Source organism: Mercurialis annua, linkage group LG2 (genome assembly GCF_937616625.2).
Source record: "Mercurialis annua linkage group LG2, ddMerAnnu1.2, whole genome shotgun sequence".
NCBI lineage: Eukaryota > Viridiplantae > Streptophyta > Magnoliopsida > Malpighiales > Euphorbiaceae > Mercurialis > Mercurialis annua.
In genome coordinates this window covers 12,458,683-12,481,250 of record NC_065571.1, presented here as the reverse complement: position 1 = coordinate 12,481,250, position 22,568 = coordinate 12,458,683, and the positions used below count along the sequence as shown (strand labels likewise).

General features: G+C 32.3%; 3 protein-coding genes across 4 annotated transcripts; 1 reads left to right on the top strand and 2 right to left on the bottom strand.

The window, feature by feature from the left end:
• Nucleotides 1-3,182: 3,182 nt before the first annotated feature.
• Nucleotides 3,183-4,067, bottom strand: LOC126668199 (uncharacterized). Its single transcript, XM_050361411.1, has 4 exons — nt 3,938-4,067; nt 3,766-3,799; nt 3,449-3,716; nt 3,183-3,401 (listed from the first exon to the last, which is right to left on the bottom strand). The coding sequence occupies exons 1-4, from the start codon at nt 4,065-4,067 to the stop codon at nt 3,183-3,185; spliced, it is 651 nt and encodes a 216-aa protein (XP_050217368.1).
• A 4,777-nt stretch (nt 4,068-8,844) lies between these two features.
• On the top strand, nt 8,845-10,087 carry LOC126668198 (probable 2' cyclic ADP-D-ribose synthase BdTIR). The gene is made up of 2 exons (XM_050361410.1): nt 8,845-9,275; nt 9,976-10,087. Exons 1-2 carry the CDS (start codon nt 8,845-8,847, stop codon nt 10,085-10,087), a joined length of 543 nt encoding a protein of 180 aa, XP_050217367.1.
• Nucleotides 10,088-18,278: 8,191 nt separating this feature from the next.
• LOC126670359 (beta-glucosidase 18-like) lies at nt 18,279-21,954 on the bottom strand. Of its 2 annotated transcripts, XM_050364065.2 has the most exons (12): nt 21,611-21,954; nt 21,484-21,550; nt 21,339-21,397; nt 21,171-21,246; nt 21,010-21,084; nt 20,793-20,880; nt 20,455-20,707; nt 20,261-20,379; nt 19,578-19,830; nt 19,390-19,492; nt 19,074-19,185; nt 18,279-18,710 (listed from the first exon to the last, which is right to left on the bottom strand). In XM_050364065.2, exons 1-12 carry the CDS (start codon nt 21,776-21,778, stop codon nt 18,485-18,487), a joined length of 1,599 nt encoding a protein of 532 aa, XP_050220022.1. In that variant the 5' UTR covers nt 21,779-21,954; the 3' UTR covers nt 18,279-18,484. The 2 variants fall into 2 exon arrangements, with proteins under 2 accessions (XP_050220022.1, XP_050220023.1); XM_050364066.2 differs by lacking the exon at nt 21,339-21,397 and having other exon boundaries at nt 21,611-21,779.
• Nucleotides 21,955-22,568: the final 614 nt, after the last annotated feature.

Sequence of the window (22,568 nt, the reverse complement as noted above, 5' to 3'; positions counted from 1 at the left end):
TCCGAACATGAACTCTCTCGGTTCGAGATTGGGATTCTCTTGGGCATATGGGCCTATTCCATCCTAGTTTACTATAGTTGGTGATATATGTATTCTCATTGGTTTCTTCGTCCCCATTGGATTATCACTACCCCCTATGAGTCATGCAAATATTCATGTCTGGGTCGATAGGGGTCTTTATATTCCTGTTTTTAGATATTCCAGGGTAGGAAGCATTAAATCTAGTGTATATTTATATATTCCTTATACTGGTGATTGATATTTTTAAGTTTTGGTAACTTAAGTTGAGATACAGAAGGGATAATTTTTCTTCATTATTTTTCTCGGGTTTATAGAAATATTTTGGGCTCTAAATAGAGAGTTCAATTCTTTCTCTAGGCTTTCCTTTATTGGGATTTCTATTAGGGTTAACATGTTTTCCCTTCTTTAATATCTAATTTTGGCGATAGAATTTTGTTTTAATTTCCTCATAATCGCGTTCTTATTTGTAACTTTTTCACCATAATTATCATTTCCTTCCCAATGCATCATTTCAGTTTAATTTTGACCGTTTTATCTGCCTTCTTATTTCCTTTACAAATAATTGTTCCTATATTTTCTCTTTTTATTATGTTTGCTTTGAATTATTCTTTTTCTCTGTTTATGCTTTTTCTTTCTGGAAATTATTCTTTAAGATAATCGATCACCGATTTTCTTTTCTTCTTCTTTATCAAGTGCTGATTTGTATTCCTTAATTTGATTGTATACTTCCAATAGTCTGATAGGTTGGTTGTGTGAATACCACAATTTTTTCAAGAAATTTGATTCTTACTACTGTATTCCTAACGTTTTCTGGTGGAGATTCTATTTTCTTTGATATTGGACAGCATGAGATTATATCTCCTTTAACACAACATGCGTGTCTTATGTCCTGATTCCTCCATTCACAAGTTTCATTGGGTTTTTATAATGGGGATGTGATGTGGACCATGATGAGGTAGGAAAAGGGAGGCTGTTCAAAACAGGCCAATATTCAGAATCAACCAACTTTTCTCATATGATGTGGCTGATTCTCCTGAGCTGGACATTCCTGTGGTTGGAGTTAACAATCAACCACTTAGGTGCTCGAGGTGGGATGCGAGTTAAGAGTTTATATAGGGTTTCTTGCCAGAGATGGTTCCTATTGGGGCAATGAACCTTTTTCAATTCATTGTTGCAACTTGTTTTAGTGAACCCGTTGGGTTCCAAACATTTTCTTGCCTTAAGTTTTTTGTTTTAATCTATTTCTTTTGAAATTATTTAGCTTTTGCTACTTGTATAAGGGATTGAATTCTTGCTTTACAGCCTCTGTAATAATTTTTATATAAAATAAAGTTTTCTTGACATCGTATCTTACAAATGTATGCTTTTCTCCTTTTATGAGACTGTAAATATATATTTCCAGTTGAGAAGATTTATGCAATTCTTTTCAGTGTGAGTGTTGTGTTTACCTTGATTTCTTAGTTGAACATTGTTTGTGACTTGAGCTCTTTTATGGGTGTTCTGTTTGTTTAGGGCCCGTGCCCTTTTATTTTTTCTAAGTTTTTGTTTCATCTTTTTAATAAATATTTTTTTGGATAAATGTTAAGTAGATTAGCACACGCACAAGCAGTGGGTGACAAAAAAGTTAGAGACACAAGCTACTAGGAATTATTAGAAAAAACATCGATAGAACGAAAAATATCATTCTCCGAATATGGGAAATTTGGATTTTTAGTCCGATAAAAATCCACCGCCTCGCAGATACTGAGAAAGACCAAACTGTGAATATTTGCTGACTCTTCTTTGAAGACCCGGTTGTTCTGAAATTTTTCATAGATGCCAAACTCCAAAGAACCAAATAAGCTCCCAAAGAGTACGATGCTTGGCCGAAGATAAAGAAATCCATTGTAAGAAAATATTCTCGAGAGAAAAAGGAGCAACCCAGCTAACCTTACAATTTGCCAAAAGAAGAGACCAAAAATTCCAGGAAAAATTGCAATGAAGAACTATGTGTAAACTGGTTTTTTCACCATGTAAAAACGAGCAAGAGGACTTATCCAAATTAAAAACATCTCGTTTAATAAATGTAACATTAGATGAAACCCTATCCCTTGCAAGCAACCAAGTGAAAAGCTGGAGACGAGGTGGCATAGTTTCCTTCCAAATGTGTTCTGCCAAGAAAGAAGGCATGGACTGATCAATATAGAAGGAGACGGGCGACATGTCCCCCATCGAAGCTACTGAGAAGACCTTCTTCTTCAACCAGAGGAAAAGGTATGGACGTGGCTGGGAATAAAAAAACCGTGGAAGAAGTTCCAGCAGGGGGCAAAGCCGTTCCTACTCACCAATCCGCAACTTGTGAGCCTAGGAAAAACCATCAAAGGTCTAATGTTGTTGATCAAAAAACGAAGTAATCATGACGTCCTTATCACGGCTCAGAAGAAATAAAGCTGGAAATAGAATTTGCAGTGGTTCATTCAACCAAGTATCTTTCTAAAATTGAATCTGAGTTCTATTCCCAACAGTCATAGTAATCGCCTTCAAAAAACAATCCCAAACAGCTCTGTTCTTGATACAACATTATATATGCCTTTCCAAATGTGAGATAATTAAAGATTATTAGCCGTCTCTATATCAAACAATCATCAAAAGAAGAACTCGACGAAATAACAGCAAACCATAAACAATTTTTGTCACTCACCGTCAATTTCTATATCCACTTCATCAATAGGAAAATATTTCTATTACGGAGAAGTGTAATATTTAGGCCTCCAGCCTTAAAAGTCATGCTTAAATCCGCCCAAGCTATTTTACCGAATCCACTACTATCAACATTACCATTCCATAAGAATCGTCTCATAATACACTCTGGCGAGTCAGCTACCAAATAAGGAATACAGAAAGATCCCAAAAAGTAAACAGGTAAAACTTAATGAGAGTAAGTTTACCTTCCGGAGAGAGCACATTACCTCGCCAAGTAGAGAGTTGAGAATTAAAGTTAGCAATAACGGGATCCCACAATTTAATACCAAATGATCTATCTGAGAGAGGAAGACCCAAATATATAATCGGAAGAACTTCAACATTACAATTCAAAATGTCTGATGCTATAGAAAGCAAAAATAGGTCCACGTTAAGAACAAAGATAGATGACATTTGGTAATTGAGTTTGAGCCTAGAAATCAACTCAAAATGCGAAGAAGGTTCTCAATCATCTGTAAATCATTGGGAACAAAAAGTAGAGTATCATCCGCAAACTGCAGGATAGAAACAGGCTCGTCCAGACCATCAATATGTACTCCTGAAAACAAACCTGAGCTAGCAGCTTTGGAGAATAGAGCTTTTCGACTTTCCACAACCAAAAGAAGAGCATATGGAAGATAGGATCTCCTTAACAGACTCTTTTACCCATGAAAAAATTATCCATAGGGCATCCATTCAGAAAAACTGAGAGTTGTGTCGAATCAAAATGGGAGGATATCCAACTAGTCCATTTCTGATCAAAATTCATCTTATGGAGCATGTCCAAAATAAAGCTCCAAGATATAGTATTAAAAGCTATCATAAAGTCCAACTTAAGAAGAAAAACTTGCTCTCTACGACGCTTGACAAGATGTATAATAACCGATGCAATCATATGACAATCATGAATACTCCTTTCTTTAATAAAGCCAAATTGGTTTTTAGAAATAACCAAAGGCAAAACAGGAGAGATTCTATTGATCAGAGCCTTGGAAATCAATTTTAAAAGCCCATTAATCAAACCGATCGGTCAAAAATCCATAATATCTGAAGCTCCCTGAAAGTACCAAAACATCAGTATTCAAACTAATCAGGAAAGAGGCCGAATCAAAGAAACCCATGAATAATGAAAGGAAGTCTTGCTTGAGATATTTCCAAGACTTTTTTTAGAAAAAATAGTTAAATCCATATGGACCCGAGGCTTTATTGCCATCACAAGTCATCAGAGTATCAAAGATCTCCTTCTCGCAAAACTGGACTGATAGGAAGGCGTCTTGAACATCAGATAAGGACTTAATAGGTAAAGCATCCAATGAGTAGCTCATAACAGGATCTTGCCTAAATAAGTCCTTATAAAAAAATGAACACCTTGCTTTATATCAGACGGCGATGTATAACAATTCTCTTCGATTAGAATCTCAGAAATATTGTTGCTCTTCGAATGGTGTTTAGAAGATTTGCGCCTTTTGTGTTTTTCATGTATTGCTGTTTTGCTTTTACTTTTAGTGTTTTTCCAATTTACTTTATGAAATTTTGTGGTGTGGGGTTGCTTCGCCCCTACTTGGTTTATGAATTTATATTCCAACAAGGGTCTTATTTCTTTATAACTGGTTGTGTTTGCATCTTTTCTCAGTAAGGTTTGCAACTTGTTTAATTTTAGATTGTTCCTCTCTTATAAGCAGTATTTCTTCCCTTTGTTTGTTTCTACAATCGTATTCTTTGTATGAAAATAGTGTTTATTCTCGGCATAGTTTATTTCCTATATTGGTTATGGTTGGTCGGGCTTACGCCTCCTACGCTCTGCTTCTATGGCTGGACATTCCACTATACGCGTATATAAAACAATTCTCACAATACTGATTAAACCGGTGCGCACGCAGTCCTAATACCGCCCATTAGAAAAGCATGTTTCAATGTTCCCATAACGATACTAAGAAATATTTTGAAAATCAAGTAAAATATCGCAAGCATTTAATTACTCTAATAAATAAATATATTGTATCAACTCAGTGCTTGCTTTCCATAAATACACTCCAACGTTCGCTCCTTGTCATGTGCAGTTTGAATCAACACCTCGGGTCAACGGGTCTATAAAAATTAAAATTAAAATACAGAAATAGAAAATCCTAACTCTAAGGATTTCTAGACCACACAACGCAAGCAACAATGAGACGATTCGAGACATCGACTCAACACACTATAATCAGCAATTTCATACAATTTCTGAATGCTAGCTATGCTCCATAATAAAATACATTTCCGAGTACTTTTTGAAATTCGATTTTCAATTCAAGGGCGTCTCAAGCTTGTTTTGGCCGAAATACCCATTTTCAATGCCTGAAACCCGAAATCTCGTACAAACGACAATTTGGCCAAAAACTCGAAAAGATAATATAATTTTCAAAAATATCATTTTATCCAAACCATTAAAGTGAATATCCTTTTGAAATCTCAAATAAACCAGAAAATCACGAAAACACCATTTTTCGTGAAAATACCTTTAAAATCATTTCGGAGCATAACCGACTCAAAGAAAAAATCTGATTAAAAACCGTGCATCCGTGCATGCAAACACTCCAAAACGCATATCAAACCACATTCCAATCATAACACCAATCAAAATAAAGCACGTAAGCAAATAGAAACACATCATAAACCATCTGAAAACTCGACGATACACGTCGAAAACACATGGGATATCACATTACACAACTTACGCTTCCAATGTTGGGCTTACGCCTCTTACGTTTCTAATGCCGGACTTCCGCTACTTATGCTTTCATTATTATTAAACAGTAGTATGTAATATCTGAATTGAGTATTGTACTCTTTAAAGGATGATCATGGTGATCACTTTAATAGTTTGTAATGTTAATATAACAATTCCAAACATAGTAAATAATTGAAATTACTGATAATATTTCGTCAGAATATGTGAATCCATGATCTGGGTAGATCCATATGCCATTTTGTAACCTCCTCCTTTTTTGACTTTGGTAATTTTATAGGGTCCTTCCAAGTTGACCCTAAGTTTTCCTACGCCGGCCTCACCTTTGTCGATGTCAGCCCTACTTCGTACAATTAACGGTAATAAACACCCCCATCATCTTTTGAAAATGAACAAAACCGATAAAGAACAGTAAATTAAGGTGTTTGTCCCGAAGCCTATAGGTTCCTATGAGAGAAATCAAAAACTGGATGGTGTTAGGATGAAGTTTTCCAAGCGACGCTTTCTTGACAAACATAAAAAATAAAAGGATATAAAGGTAACCTAAGGCCAGCCTTAAAACACTCCTCAGAAAAGATAATCTTTTTTGAAGAACTAGAATACAAATGCGGGATGAAAAGGTTTTCGAGTCTTCATACCCCAACCCTCGAAGGAATATCAAATTTAACGTGCATATCAAAGACTTCGGCCTTCTATAGCTTATAACAAGGTACATGGTTAATTATTTTTTTAAAGGTACTTAAGGTCTTAACCGATTTACCTGACTCCCCTAACATTTTCAAAAAAAATAGGAGGAAAATGTAGACGAACAACAATAGATCGGAAATTTGCAAATATAGAGATCGAAAACGTGAAATTGAAAAGGAAACAATAAGAATCCAAAGAACATGAATTTGAAATGACAAATAGCAAAGCGAGATTGCAAAAGAGAATCAAGACAGTACATGAAGGCAAAACACAAAAGAATGAGGAGCAAACAAATGTAAGGACACTTGGAAATCGGAGTAGTTGAATTCAAAGATCGTAGTTGAGAAAGAGAATTATGCAAAAATAAGAAGAGCAAGAAGTATAAATACAAATACGCATGAATCCCAAAGACAATAACTACGGTAACAAAACCAAAATATCAAAACTCTAAAAAAAGACAGCACATGGCAAGCCCATCAACAGATGTCAAAGATCAAATTCCTTCTACCGATGCTGTCCAAAAAATATAAAGATAGGGGATTTAAAACAAATCGCCCAAATATTCCGAAAAGTCTCGCCCCAATAGTAAGCCAAAATACACAAGCTAAACATCACCATGAGCATAAATACTATAACATTAGCTTACATGCGGGGAGCTAATGATGAAAACACGTTTTTATCAAGACCACAATAGTGAGCCGAGTCATGTGAGAGTTTGGCCAACGAAGCCCACCTCAGGACTCGCCCCGAAGAAATTAGCAATATGTTTCGGCACGTCCAAATCCTAAGAGATTCACCTGATTAAGATCATACTCAAGCAGACCTCGTTCGAGCAGATATTGACCGAATTCCCAAGAAGTCGACAATACATAAAGACATAAATCTCACTAAGAGATCGAATCCAAAGTAAACTATAATGCTATAATCATGGAAATAATATAGAAGATAAAATTTTCTGTAAAAATCAAAGATAGTTTCCTAAACAAAATTAAAAACTAAAACATGAAGACATTTTTATTTAGAACTCATTACTAAATAAGATTCGACCGAAGATCATGCTACAAAGTTAGAATCTACTTTCTACTTCAACTTTGCTTCCTAAAGAAATCACTTTCATTCTAGTATTCTATTAAGTCAGGTCTCACTACTATAAAAGGAGCCGAGGTATGCTTATACACGCTACATTCAATACTACTTTTCCAGCTTAAACCTAAACTGACTTAAGTATCGGAGGGCCAATCGGACAACTATTGTCCGATTAGCTATTTACTTTGTTTTGCATGTTACCGTCGATTGAAGCGCACAATCCATCAATACCCATGGAGCTTTAAACTAGTTATATTTATTTAAATATAAAATTAATTCCTTTATAAATTAATTAATACATTTAAATCATTGGTTAATCTATTTATATAAAATTCTAATCTGTTTAATTTTATGTGGCCAGACATGATACCAAAATATATGATTTAATATTGTATCCGATAAATTATTATATAGACTTAATCTATCACGTTATCCATGACTGAGCCAATTATATTACAATGCGTCATTAAAATGATGACATTAGTACAATTTTGTTTGTTAATTTTTTAAATTTTTTTATAGTAAAATTGCTATAATATCATCATTCTAATAACGTGTTATAATGTGATTGGCTCCATACACGAGTAACGTGGTAGATTAATTTTACCCAATAATTTCTTATTATATCCTATCTAAAACTGTGATTCCATGTCCCTTAACTGTTAACATCGCGAGAAAAATTGTCATTCCATGCCCCTTAATTGTTAGAATGATTGTCATTCCATGTCCCTTAATTGTTGAAATCACGAATAAAATACAGTAAGAATTCACCAAAAAAAGAACATAAAAAGGACAAAAATGGTCAAGGAAATAACGTACTTGAAGGAGTCAATAGAATTTCCAATTTATAGCACAAAGAGTTGTCGAGGAATTTGCTCTTTCTTCATCATTTGTCCAAATCAAAACCACGTTTATAAAAGCACCTTGTTTCCAATAATATTCAACCTTTTCACATACTTCGTACATCAACATTCTTCCATAATGGTCTATTTATATTGGTCCAAATAGTATCAAATACAATTAAAATATTATAAATATATAACATTCTAGTTAAAATCCTAAAAAATTCTAGTACGATATATAATACATCCATAAAAATAACAACGTACCATGCAATTTATTTTAACTATGTCTAAATTAACAAATTAAGGACACGATAAATAGACGAGATAAAATCGAGGATGCTACTTACTAATTAAATCTAGTTATCGATGAATAAACGTCAATAGTTTGTTTTCAAGTCTGTCGATTTTACTGTTTTTATGAATCTATTTTATTTAATTTTTAATTATTCAGTATTCAAATTGACTTTGGAATATCATGAAACTAATAAAACTTATTCCTCAAAGAAAATCAACTAGTCAAAAAAATTGTTATATACTTTTACCATATTCCATAAATTTCTCGATTATGATCTCAACTATATAAACTACTCATGGCCATGTATTCTCTCTTACAAAACCATCAAAAAGCAAAAATTTCTCGACCGAACAATAACAAGTTGATAGTTAGGGTTTACACTAGACACTAAAGCCATGCAATACCGATCATCAATTGTAAAATTCCAACGCCAATATCTTAACAAATACTCACAAACCCAAATGACTAATAATCGTGTTTTAAAACCCTATTGTGATGTGTTTATCAACCATAGAGGAACCGACACGAAACGTACCGTAGCTACATTGCTTTACGATCATCTTTCTAGGTTTAATCTAAAACCTTTCTTGGATAACAAGAATATGAAGCCAGGTGATAAGTTGTTTGATAATATTAATGAAGCAATTAGGCAATGTAAAATAGGGTTAGCTGTTTTTTCTCCTCGTTATTGTGAGTCATACTTTTGCCTGCATGAACTTGCTCTTATGATGGAGACAAGAAAGAAAGTTATTCCGATCTTTTGTGACATTAAGCCGTCGGACCTTCACGTCGTCGGAAATGGACAATATTCCGATGAGGAGATTATTAGGTTTAATCAGGCGATTGAAGAAGCTAAATACACTGTTGGCCTTACATTCGACTCTTTAAAAGGGTAACGATCTTTATTTTCTACTTATACATTTTCTACTAATTTTTTTTTTGCATATATACATTCTCGTTTTATTTATTAACTCGTCTTTGTTAATAACTCATTTTAATGATTTTGTGATATCTATCAAAATTTAATATTTTATGTAGGAAAATTTTATAGATAATACTAAAATTTAAATATAACATCAAATTTCAATTTATTAATTGACGATAAAAAATTTCAAATCTTACAACTTTTTCCAAGTATTAATCCGCCATTTTAATTAATGTAAATCAATTATTCAATACTGCAGGACGTTAAAAATTTAGTTACTCTTTATGAAGTTTAAATTAATAATTAAGGATTTCACATTTAGAAACTGATTACAAAATTGAATTAATCATAAATCTGTAAAACAATTTCAGCATAGTTGAATAGTATCAAAAAATTATCAATAATTCAAAAATTAAAATTATGCTATTGTCAAATTTATTTATTTATTTTCAAATATAAATTAAGTTGTTAATTAATAAAACTAAAAATACTTAATTCTATCTTATTTTATCAATTAGACATTTTATCTTGTTTATTTAATATTTGAAAATAATTTTAAAAATAAAGTCATTGGATCAAATATTTAATTTTTTATTTAATTATTTTCATCAGTTTTAATTTACTGATTCATTTTATCTAATTAGTTAACGACGTTTTACCTTAACAGGAATTGGTCTGAAGTGGTGACAAGTGCGTCCGATATTGTTATCAGTAGCTTGATTGAGATTGAGAGTGAAAAACTTTTACATCTTAGGAAGGTGCCAATGCATGGAATATGATATCACCAGAAAAAGAAAAAAGAACTTCAAAATATTGCTGCAGGTTTTACATTGTTCAATTTTGTTAATAAATTGTAAAATCATTAATTAATTCCTTCATTTTTTTATTATTGAGCCAAGTTTAGTTATCTATCGCTTATTCTTTGTAATCATAATAGAATTATATACAATAAATACTCTTTTTTTATCCTAAATATTTGTATGAGATACTCTTGACTGTTTTCCTTTTTATTTTACTCTTTTAACTTTTAATTTTATTTGTCTACTCTCAAATTTTTTGTTTTTTCTATAAATCATAATTATTTTAGCTCAACCACAAAGAGTAGTAGATAAAAAAATAGAGTCAATACCTAGTTTGAAAATCAAAGTCAAGTGATCTAAATACATATATCATTACCATTATAAAAAAAATTCGGATTGTAAGATTTACAATAAATATTCATCAAAAAAAAATTATAATAAATTACATCCTTATTAATACATAAAATAATCAAGACTTAATCACCAAAACCCCCCTCCCCCACTTTTTAGCCCCTTTTCAGTTGCACCTGACGTTGTAATTTTGTCAGCTGCACCCTAATTCGCACCTTTGGGTTTTAATTCCACCCTCAAAATCAAATCAGACTCTTTTTGACTTTGAAAAAATTCATAAAAACCCTTATAAAGTACTCGTTTGAACTATTTTCCACACAAAAAGTTAAAAATAGATGACTTATTTTAATTTTTTTTCAAATGGATAAAAGATCAATATTTAGTACTTGAGGGTGGAATTGAAAACAAAAGGTGCGAATAAGGGTGCAGCTGATAAAATTGCAACGTTAGGGTGCATTTGAAAAGGGGATAAAAGATGAGATTTTTTTTGTGTGATCAAGCCAAAAATCAAATATGTTTAATATGTTGCCTCTTGTTAAACGAAAAACTCGCTGGTCTTTACTTTTTAAATCTCTAAACACTGAAAATAATATATTGTGCCCAAAGATTCATATATCTGAAACTTGCTAAACTCATTCACTAATTATAAAAGCTTGCTATATTAGCTGGAATGTCCAGGCTTTCACTGCACACTGTACAATCAAGTAAGATAAATCATTATAATAAAATTCTGAATCTATCAAAAGTGTGTCCGCTGAGGTTCACATGTATAATTTTTTTTTATTCTTGACCATAATAATGTTCATTGTAAGAAATCCCAAATGTTGCCGAGTATAAGTAAAACAATTCAAGGACTAAACTGATTTTATTTAATTAGTCTAAATTAACACCATTTACAACTTCTGTGATAGAAAGATTCAATAACTATAAAATTAAAAATGTAAAATTTCAATATTGATAAATAAAAATATAGGGGTTACAATGCAAAAAGTAAAACAAATATAAAAATCCAAATATGCATTTTACTTAAAAATAACTCAGGTTTTTGATGTCATGGATTATTTGTTATTGAAAGCAGGCTGTAGTAATGATGCACACTAAACAAAATGCTTCAACCATATTTTTGTGAAAATGCTAATGCAGAATTTGTTTGCGTAGAAAATATTTGACACACAAATTTTTGAATTTAATGAATGGATTCTATCAAGTTTGATGCATTAATCGGTTTTACTTCTTCTTCCATCACAAATGGCTTGTGTCAATCTTACTATTATCAAGGATGTCCAAGAGAAGATCGAATAATAATAATATTGTTAGACAATTGAATTTTTTCATGGAAAGAAGAAGTTTATATTTTGTTATTTGTGACTAGGGCTGTGCATTCGGTTAGTTCGGTCGGTTTCGTCATTGAACTGAACAAACCAAACACCGAAGTTTGATGAAAATCTCAAACCGAAGCAGACCGAATTTTAATTTTCGCTCACACCAAATCGAACCGAAAAGTTCGGTTTGGTTTGATTCAGTTCAGTTAAAAACCGAAAGTTTTTACTTTCTCTATTTTTAATTTTTTATGATAAAATTAATTCTAACATTAAATAATAAGTGCCTAATAAAAAAATTTATATATTTATTAGTATATTTATATGTTGTATGTAATCTATTAACTTATATATTAACTATAATTAAAAAATAAAAACCAAAATTATAAATTTACGTATATTTATATTTTTTATTTATTTGTATTTGATAGTTCGGTTTTTTGGTTTTTTCGATTTTTAAACCGAACCGAAGATCGAACTCTAAACTTTTACCTAATTCAAATCAAACCAAAACTATAGTCATCAAAAAACCGAACCGTAATTGTATTTTGGTTCGGTTCGGTGAAATGATTCGATTTAGTTCAATTTTTGTACAACACTATTTGTGACTTTTGAAATGTATGATGTAACCATTATTTTAGGTAATGTTTATAGTTGTTGAACTACCAATATTTTACCATATTTTTGTAAGAGATTAGTTGTACTATCTCATTATTTTTATTATGAGACTCTTTTTATGTAAATCAATGTTCTCCAAATAAAAGCAATAGAGAGTGAAATTTAGCTTTTCAAAACAAATTAGCTTCATCTTTCTTCTTTGTTTTTGTTAACTGCTCATATTGTTCTACCAATCATTAGTGGTATTAGAGCTTACATGTTTTTAAGGGAGTTGTGAGGAAAGAGTGGTTTGTGAGTGAGAAATCCAAACGCTTGAGAGAAAAATGGCTTCCGCTAGTTCTTCAACACATGGAGAAGTTGTTTTTACAAGTGTAAATAACCAAATTTGGGCGGTGAAAATAAAATCACACCTCTAGTTCTTAGGTTTATGGAATGTTGTCATTATAGGAGGAGATCCTCCAGCACTTCGAGCAATTCCCACTATTGTTCAAATCAAGAAATATGAAGAGGAGCTACTCAATAAAGCCAAGGCACTCACATGTCTTCATGCTGCATTAGTAGATAATGTTTTCACTAGTATCATGGCCCTTGAATCAGCTAAAAAAGTATGGGAAAAGCTAAAAGAAGAACATGAAGACAATAAAGGGTGAAAAAAGTGAGATTACTCTCTTTAAAAGTAGAGTTTGAAAATCTAAGGATGAGGGAAAATGAGGCACAAGGAGTATTCTTCAAAAATGATGGAGCTAGTAAACTGGATGAGGTTATTTAATGAAGTGATTGAAGAATATAAAATTGTTGAGAAAGTCTTGATCAGTTTACTTGAAAAATGTGAGGCTAATGAATCAACCATTGAAGAGTCTTGTGACCTTAAGAAGTTGACTGTAGTTGAGTTAATCAGTAAACTTCAAGTCTGATAGGAGTAAAATTACTCCCATATTCCGAGTCGTTTCTAGACATCTTTAATCAATTTTATCGTATTATTCATACATTATTTAGTGTTTTATGCTGTATGGTGTGTGTTAGTGTTTCAAGGATTCTTTAGTGATTATGGAGCGTTTTGAGCAATAAAGAGTATAAATCGTGGATTAGATCGAAGTCGTGAAGTTTAGGAATGAAGAAACCACATTTGCACACATGAAAATCTGAATCCGACGCATTTATTGACAATTTTGGAGCAGTTAAAGACTTCAAATGACTTTATGTTCTTCATAAGAAATAAGGTAGACATCCTAAGCTTTCCAGCGGTTCAAGAACCGACTTATTTGAAGTTTTCTACATCGAGTTATGAAGTTTTGAAGTTAGTAGATTTACAGCTTGAATTAGGGTCACGAACGAGAATTTAAGGTCTCGAACGAGACCTTTGAATTTTGCTCACGGAGAGTTGTTTTTCGAACGAAAAAAACATCGAAACTTCAATTTAAGCCATGTCTCGAACGAGAAATGCATTGTCTCGAACGAGACATGAGAAAAAGGGCTGAATCAGTGTTCGAATTGGATTCTTCTCCTATTTCAACTTCAACGCAACTCATAATCCAATTCCGACTTGTATTTAGAGTTATTTTATTTCAAGGCTTCCTCCACTATATAAAGGCATAGTAATAGCATTAGTAAAGAAAAAATCAATAAATTAGACATTAGATTACATTAGTTATAATTTAGTTTTTATTAAATAGCTTTTAGTTTAGTTGTTTTCCAGCAGTTTATAAGTAGTTTATAATTAGTTTCTGCAAGACGATTGTTGAAGATTTCAAGCTTAATCAAGACGATTCTTTCCGAAATTCACAATCTGGTATTTATTGTTTAATTATACTTTCTTCTTCATCATCCTTCTTGTTTTGTTTCAGTTTTAATATGAGTAACTAAAACCCTTGTTCGAGGGTTGATATGAACTTATAAATTGACAATTATTTGGATTTGATGGATTAGTGTTAATTCGTATTTTAATTATTAATCTTATTGCTCGGATTAAATTAATTACTTAGTTCATGAGTTTGTGTTTAGTTAACTAATTGAGAGATTGTTAATTAAATAGACATAGATAATTAAGAACTTAGAGAAAAACGCCGTGAGAGCGGGTTGGAATTTAGGTAGTCGTTGAGTTTGCTTTATAATGACAATTTGATTATTTAATTCAGTTTTAATATCGTGAGAGCGAGTTAATCATTGGTTAGTTAATTAGGTTGTGATTTTATTTGGATCCTTAAGGCTTGAGAGGGCGAGATTTGGTGCATTAGAATAGCTCGATTCGCGATAAAATCACTAAGAAATCCTATTCTATAATTTTACTTATTTATTTGGGATTATCAATCCTTGATCTTTTAATCTTATTGTTATAAATCATATTTTATTATTAGTTTCAGTTTATATTAGTTTAATTAAATTACAAAACTCTATTGATTTTTTTAGCTAGCCGATTAAAGAATATTTGAAATTAGTGATTAAGTTCATTGACTCTGTGGGATCGATACTTGGTCTTTCAAGTTATATTACTTGCGGGATATCGTACACTTGCGATTATTTGCCACCGAAGTCCAATAACAAAAAGCTTCCATGAGATTTGAAAGTCAATCTGAATGAGTATTTCAAGTCAGACATGTTACAAAATCCACTTCTGAAGATGGAAATAAATGATCTTGTGATAGAAAAGAGAGTTTAAAGTTTGGAAAAGCTTAATTTCCACCTTGTATTCATTGCCAAAAAAAACAAATCACCATAAGAGCAAGTGCTGGAAGAAGGCGCAATGCAAGATTTACAAAAGAACTGACTATATTAATAGATTTGTAGGCAACAAAATAACCAGCCTGCACAAAATCAACAGAATCAACAACAACAGCAGGCAAATTTCATTGAGGACCAAACCCAGCAAGAAGGTCATTTGTTCATTGTTTCTCATTCTCTACAATCAACAAAAAATATGTGGTACGTACATTGACAACGGGTGTACAAGCCATATGACAAATGACGAGTCTTTTTAGCAGTATAGACAAAGCCTTTAGAACAGAAGTGAAGTTGAGAAATGGCATGATCGTAAAAGCACGAGGCAAAGGGTTAATTCCAATATGAACAAAGAAAAGTGCAGTGTTGATTTATGATGCGTTATCGATACCTAGCTTATCTCAAAATTTATTTAGTGTGGCTGAAATTCAGAACAAAGAGTATTCTGTGATGTTCAAGAATAAATTTTTTTTATCTTGATCCAAGTAATGTTGAGATTGCTGAAGTAAAAAATGATTGGCAATAGCTATGTGCTTAATCGGAATTATATTGATCAACATGTCTATAGTGTTAGAAAAGATGACACGCTGGTTTGGCATAGGAGATTTGGGCATTGCAATATCAAATCTTTGAAACTTATGCAAGAGAATGACATGGTGAAAGAAATGGCAGTTGTTTCTAAGCATGAAACCGTGCGCATTTCTTGTCAATTGAGCAGGATTCATAGACAAAGCTTTCCAAAGGCTGGTGTAAAGAGGGCAAGTAGAAAGCTTGATCTGGTTCATACAGATATATGTGGACCAATGAGTGTTTGCTCTTTAAATCAATACAAATATTCCATATTTTTCATTTATGATTTTACAAGAATGACATTGGTTTACTTTCTCTCTAGTCAATCACAAATATACTATGTTTTAAAAAAATATAAGGCATTGGTGGAAAAGCGATCTAGAGATGAAATAAAAACGATAAGGTCTGATAATGGAACCGAGTATAATTCAGCTGAATTCAACAAGTTCTGTGATGAAACTGGTATTTAACATCAGTTAATTGTCAATTATGCCTTGAAAAAAATGGAGTGTCTGAAAGAAGAAACAAGACAATAATGGAAATGGCTAGATGCATGTTAGCTGAAAAAAGGCTTATGGAGTACTTCTGGGCCGAGGCTGTATATACCGATGTTTATCTTCTGAACAGGCTGTCGACAAGATCAATTAGTGGAAAGACACCAATTGAAGCTTGGATTGATGTGAAACCTTCTGCAAAATATTTGAAACTTTTTGGTTATATTTTCTATACTCATGTGCCCAATGCAAAAGAACCAAGTTAAACGAAAAGGATAATTTGGGAATTTTCTTGGGCTATGCAACGCAAGCGAAAGGCTATCGAATTTATAATCTTAAAACAAACAAACTATTTATTAGTTGAGATTAGCAGTTAAGTATGATAATGATCTAAAACAACATATAATCTAAATATTGTGTGAATATGGTGAAAAATAACCCTAAACATGTTTCTAAGATCATGGCATGACAATCATGGAAAAACACAATTTTATGGAAAAATATTGAAAATCAACCTAAATATGCATCCTCCTACGTGTAATCTAAAAATTCTATAATGAACATGGAAAAAGTGATGAAAAGATGAATTGGGTCCTCAGAAGCACCGTTCTGAATCCTTAGCTTGTTTTTTGACAATCATGATATAGAATGTAGCTTAGGATCAGTATGCAGCAACGCGTGCTTGATTGATTGAAGCGTATTAGCTTGTTTTCAGGATTAGAATTGAGTGCGGTCGTGGGACAGGGTGGTTCGGCAAAAATTTAATATTTTTAGAGTTTTTATTTAATTCTTGATACATACTGGTGCCGCTGGTCCGACCTTAGTTAGGCTGAGTTAATGATGTATTTATAGAGATAGGTCTCCTATAGTTAGCTAGTGTTAGAATTCAATTAGAAGTGTACAAGTGAGTGAAGTGGTGAGGTTAGAAGTCTATCTTAGATAATTAATTAATTTAATTCATATTTATCATTAAATAGAGTGATAATTATGGCTAAATGACCTATTTGGTATCTAGAAGTGTTAAAAAAAGGCTTATGTTTGGCTATCGTCAATTTACTCCATCAAACTTGTAAATTGACCCAAAAACTTTTAAGATATTGTAATTAGTCTAATTTTTTAGACTAAGATCACAGTGTCTTTGAATTTTTATAGATTATCCGCGGCTAATTACATTTCAATTCTTCAAATTTGCAGCTGCGCACTGATCTAACCCGCTTGAATTCAGGCATGTGGATTGCTAACTCGTCACGCGGACGAGTTTCTCTGAAAATCATCATTGGACGCTTTAGTCTCTTATCACTTTTTATCTGTCCAAAAAATAGGTGTACATAATTGTGCATACAGAAAAATTAAATATGTATTTTTCAAAAAATTGGAAAGACAAAAGGTGGTAATTGAGATGCACGTGAATAAGATAAATTATTCATATTTTATACCAACTTGGCATCGACACAATTATATCTAAATTTAATTTTATTGATAATGTTTAGTTGTATTAATAAAAAAATTATTATTGAGTTTTATAATTTTTAAAAAGAATAATTTTTTTGTTTTAAATTTAACATTAAACAATATTTAAAATACATGTTAAAATATAAAGTATTAATTTGAACATTTTCAAGTGAAAAGAGGTCAATTTGATATTTAAGGTCGTAATTAAAACCGAAAGGTCATAATTTGAATAAAATTGCGGGTACAATAAAATTGGGGTTAAAAGTGAAGTTTTTTTATGGGGATTAGCCTAATATTAATAATAGTCGAGGATAGAAAACTAATATGGTAATGTGTAAATAATAATGTTGCTACTTAAGTGATTTGAAAATTTAAAATGATAACTTTAATATTTGTCTTCTGCATCAAAACTTTATCAAGCTATTAGAGATGCTTAATTTAGGGTTGGAAATAGAGCGAAAAATATAAATTCTTATTTAGATCCTATTTGGTTTTTATTCTTTATTCTTTTATTCTCTGAATTTTTTAGCAATTACTTTGGGTGTTACTAGAACAATTTTGATACAATGCTGTACACACAGAATTCTGGCTTTTTTTTTATCTTGGAGATAACACGGTATGCACCATCGGACAGAGCCGCGAACATCTTAAAAAGAGTCACTTTAATTATCTGCGACACGGTCAAATTGTTCTATCGATAATTTCGTTCTTTACATGAAACTGTTCCAACAATTACAATCACATAAAAGAATTTATAATTCAATAGTAGTGGGATTCTTGCGAGTGGTCCGGATCGCCGAGAAATTCGGCTGAAAAATAATAAGAGAACGGATAATGAATCATATATCAAGAAAATACTATATTTCTTCTTTTGCTGCGGTTTCTGATTCAATCATCATGGCACTCATGTTTCTATCTGTGATTGTAAGAAATTTTTTATACCACTTAGCAGAGTGCTTCGGTTTACGTTCAAGCGTTTGAAAATCGACATAATGAATTCCGTAACGCAGGCTATAACCGCTAGCCCATTCGAAGTTGTCGAGAAAGCTCCATATAAAATATCCTCGCACGTCAGCTCCATTCCTACCAGTAAGAGAACAGTAAATCAAATCAAAATTTGATAACATTTTGCCTTGAGCTTCTGTAATCTATGTCATAATGAAAATTCACTCTGTGCTAATTAAGTTGACACGTTTTGACTTAAATAGAGTATAGACTATTCAGTTAGTATAACTCTTTTTGTGTTTATAATATATGTAAGGGTCTACAGAACCGAATGAAATTTGGTCGTATTCAGTTTAAAATTTATAAAATAAATGAAGATTTGGTTCTATTTTAGTGGTAAAAGATTTCCATTTGATATTGGAACCAACAGAACAAAAAAACTGACAGAACTGTTCGGTTTAAAATATTTATGATTCTTACAAAGTCGTCTCATTTTAGTACCTGATGGCTCTAGCCAAAGCCCTAAGGTAGGATTTATGATAGTTGACTCTATTGAGATCCTGCAACAGCTCTGCCTCTTCTAGTTCCTGTTCTTGAGGAGGTGGAGAATATCCTGCCGATCAATTAAAAATTGTTTATGGTTAGTCATATATCAATAGGATCTTGATAATTTCTCACACTTGATGTATATACATTGTTAAACCTGAGTATAATCAAGACGCAAAATCTCTATTTTAGCTGGTCATTCGATTATATTTCGAGGTTCTGGCCTATCAGAAATAATATCACAGGGTATATGTATGGCAATGCCTCTTACCGTTTTCTGTCACATAAATTGGCATGTTATTGTATCTTTCCTTAACATAGTTAACACTCTTCTCCATTCCCCTTGGAACTACAAAGAGGAGTGGATTTCCGGTCTGCAAGGATCAAAAGAATGTTATACTAAAGCAAAAAACGGCTGTTGATGCAAATAATTCTGACAAAATGTATTATATTATATACCGGTTCACCAATTGTAACTCCATTTCTTTCTCCAGTTGTGTAAGCAAAGCCTCGAATAGGGCGATCCCAGCCCGGAATGCAAGAAGAATGAATGCAATCCTTGGCATATAATGCTGTATAATGGTTAACGCCAATGAAATCCGTACTTCCTTTTACAATGTTAATTTCTTCCGGCGAAAACTTTGGCAATTCACCTCCAAGATAATGACGCATTTCAGGAGGATAATCTCCATGTACAATGGGATCAAATAGCCTGCAGATCAAGAATTTTCATAATGACTCCTTGATTCTGCTTGTTAGGCAATAGAACATGCACACCATATTAACAGCATGAGAATGATTACAAATTAGACGACCATCGATTGAGTAACATTTAATGAGCGAGTTCATTGTCATTCATCGAGTGATGCATTACTGGTAAACTATTTTTAGTAAAGTATGTCACTATCCTCGAATTCACAGTTCATGATTTTTGAGTCTCCACATCATTCTTTGCACATACCACAAAACAATCTTATAGGTATCTATTTCCGACTAGTTTAGCAGAGAAACTTGTAGAATACTACGTTTGGGATTTTCGTTTACATTTCTAGAAACATTATGAAACTCCAAAACTTGTTTTAGCATTTCCATGCAACATAGCTTGCCACAGTAAGAGTAGTACAGCAAATTCAAGCATATACCAGGCGAATTGAAAAATCATGGCCCTGGATGCAGCTTCCTCATCTAATCCGTTGTTGACTCTAAATGGTTCATACGTCGTTGCTAATCCAACGATACCTATTGAACCACCTTGCTTTGACTGCAACAAATACATCAATTTGCCACAAATTCTAACAAACAAACCGAACTTAAGGTTAAAGAATATTATTGCTACCTGAAAACTTTCGCGGTATAGCTTAACAGCCTTGGCATGTGCTAATATCATATTATGCATAACAATGAGAGGCTCTATATCAGAATTTCCTATAGAACAGTTACCGAAAGGTGGTGAGCAGTGACATGGAGGGTACAATCCCGTAATGTAAGCCATCTCAGCAAACAAGTTAGGCTCATTTATAGTAATCCAGTGCTTAGTTTTGTGTCCAAAATTTTTGAAACAAATTTCTGCAAAGTAGACAAAATCTTCCCTACAAGAAACATACAAATCCAAATAAGTTTAGGCATTTCATAAGAATAAATTCACAAATTTTCCAAACAAAGAGCTGTAATTACTGCATGAGAGGACTAAGCCAAGATCCATATCTGTCCTCCAGCTCTTGTGGGAAATCAAGATGGTAAATTGTCACGAACGGCTCAATTCCTTCATTTAGTTAGCATGGAATTAGCTGATTTAAGCCAAAAACTGTTCTGTATCTTAAAACCAAATATCAATTTTAGCACACTTAACCAAATTAAGATTAAATGATCAAAAAGAGAAATTAGAAGTTACCCCTGAGTAAGAGATTGTCGATAAGACTATTATAGAACGCGATTCCTAGTGGATTCACTTCTCCAAACCTTCCTCCTATTACATTTCAAGATCCATGATAAACCTAACTAATCATTAGGAAATAGCAGCCACAGAAGGTGCTTCGGGTTTATCAAACATACTTGGCAAAATTCTGCTCCACGAGATTGAAAATCTATATGCATTTACCCCGAGAGACTGCATAAGCTCAATATCATCCTGCCAATTAAAGAAAATAAAACAAAACTAGGGTTTTAAACTGTTTCAAGCTTACATTTCGGAAAAATGATCACAAAAAAAGTAAGTAATACCAAGAAGAGATGATAATGATCGTCTGCAACGTCTCCATTATCATTATTGTCTATGTTGCCTGAGATTTAAATATTCTTTCATCAAATCAATCATGCCCATTTCAAGCTCACATAATTACATAAAAGGAGCATTGAAAATGCATACCAGGTATATGGGTGAAAACATCCCAGGTATTAAGTCCTTTGCCATCTTCAAGATAAGCTCCTTCAATCTGTGATTCAAACACTTGAGTTTATGCTGAGAATTAGGATGTGCAAAATAAGATAAGTACCTGATATGAAGAAGTCGTTGTTCCAAAGAAGAAATCATCTGGGAATTCAGATCGTTTCACATCATAGTTACTTGTTTGAGCTAAAGAAACATATAACAGAAGAATAATAAACAAGAATGAGAGTAGCTGATGATGATCATGATGATGATGAGCTACTGCAAGTGGCATAGTGTTCCTCTCTCTATTTCTTTATCAGTTCTGAGGAGTCTTGCCTTTTACTCTGTTTGTCCAAAACACATGCATCATGTCAGCTGTTCAACTGGACCACTCTTTACATTTCAAAAAAAATTATAATTAGTTTCATGAAAGTCGACACGAAATTGTATTAGATAAACATTTAGTTTGTGATTCAATCGGTTGAACCGAACGACTTTTAAATATTGAAATGCACACTGATTGGAAATATGCCCAGAAAAAGAATGATACCAGTTCAACGGACCAGCGAAAATCAAGTCCCACTCCATCATTTACTAAATTAAATGAATTATTAATTTTTTTTTTTGAGAATAATAAAAATTTTAATAATAGAAAAATAAAAGACAATTTGATCAAATATTAAATAAATTAATACATTCAAAAAGTATAATAATAGAATATCAGTAAAATGATAAAAAATTATATTTAATTTTTTCTATCGCGTTGACGTAACTCTTTGAATGTGCTATTCGGCGATCTGTCCGCTCCACTCGAAGGTTATATTAAACTACGAATCGACTCTTTGGTTTTTGAATAAGTCCAAAAAATATTAGAAGTAAAATTTGTTTGATAGCACTTCAGATCTATACTCTGTAGATACTTATATCAAGGAAATAGCAAAATCCATAAAGGATAAGAATAAAAACTCCACTAACAAAGACAAAACATTCATAAAAGAAGAAAGAAAAATACCAACATATCTCACATTTATTATTATTGATGCAAAATAAACTAAATACGAGATTTGTAGTTAGGGTTTCTA

What these genes read in the sequence shown, in the direction of transcription:
- LOC126668199 (XM_050361411.1), bottom strand. Translation starts at nt 4,067, where the DNA reads ATGAGCTACTCATTGGATGCTTTACCTATTAAGTCCTTATCTGATGTT. An exon ending in TGATGGCAATAAAGCCTCGG is followed by an intron (nt 3,800 to 3,937) that starts GTCCATATGGAT and finishes TGGTACTTTCAG; the next exon opens with GGAGCTTCAGATATTATGGA. An exon ending in TATGGATTTTTGACCGATCG is followed by an intron (nt 3,717 to 3,765) that starts GTTTGATTAATG and finishes TCTGATCAATAG; the next exon opens with AATCTCTCCTGTTTTGCCTT.
- LOC126668198 (XM_050361410.1), top strand. Translation starts at nt 8,845, where the DNA reads ATGACTAATAATCGTGTTTTAAAACCCTATTGTGATGTGTTTATCAAC. An exon ending in ACATTCGACTCTTTAAAAGG is followed by an intron (nt 9,276 to 9,975) that starts GTAACGATCTTT and finishes TTACCTTAACAG; the next exon opens with GAATTGGTCTGAAGTGGTGA.
- LOC126670359 (XM_050364065.2), bottom strand. Translation starts at nt 21,778, where the DNA reads ATGCCACTTGCAGTAGCTCATCATCATCATGATCATCATCAGCTACTC. An exon ending in TATACCGCGAAAGTTTTCAG is followed by an intron (nt 20,380 to 20,454) that starts GTAGCAATAATA and finishes TATTTGTTGCAG; the next exon opens with TCAAAGCAAGGTGGTTCAAT. An exon ending in ATGATTTTTCAATTCGCCTG is followed by an intron (nt 19,831 to 20,260) that starts GTATATGCTTGA and finishes CTTGATCTGCAG; the next exon opens with GCTATTTGATCCCATTGTAC.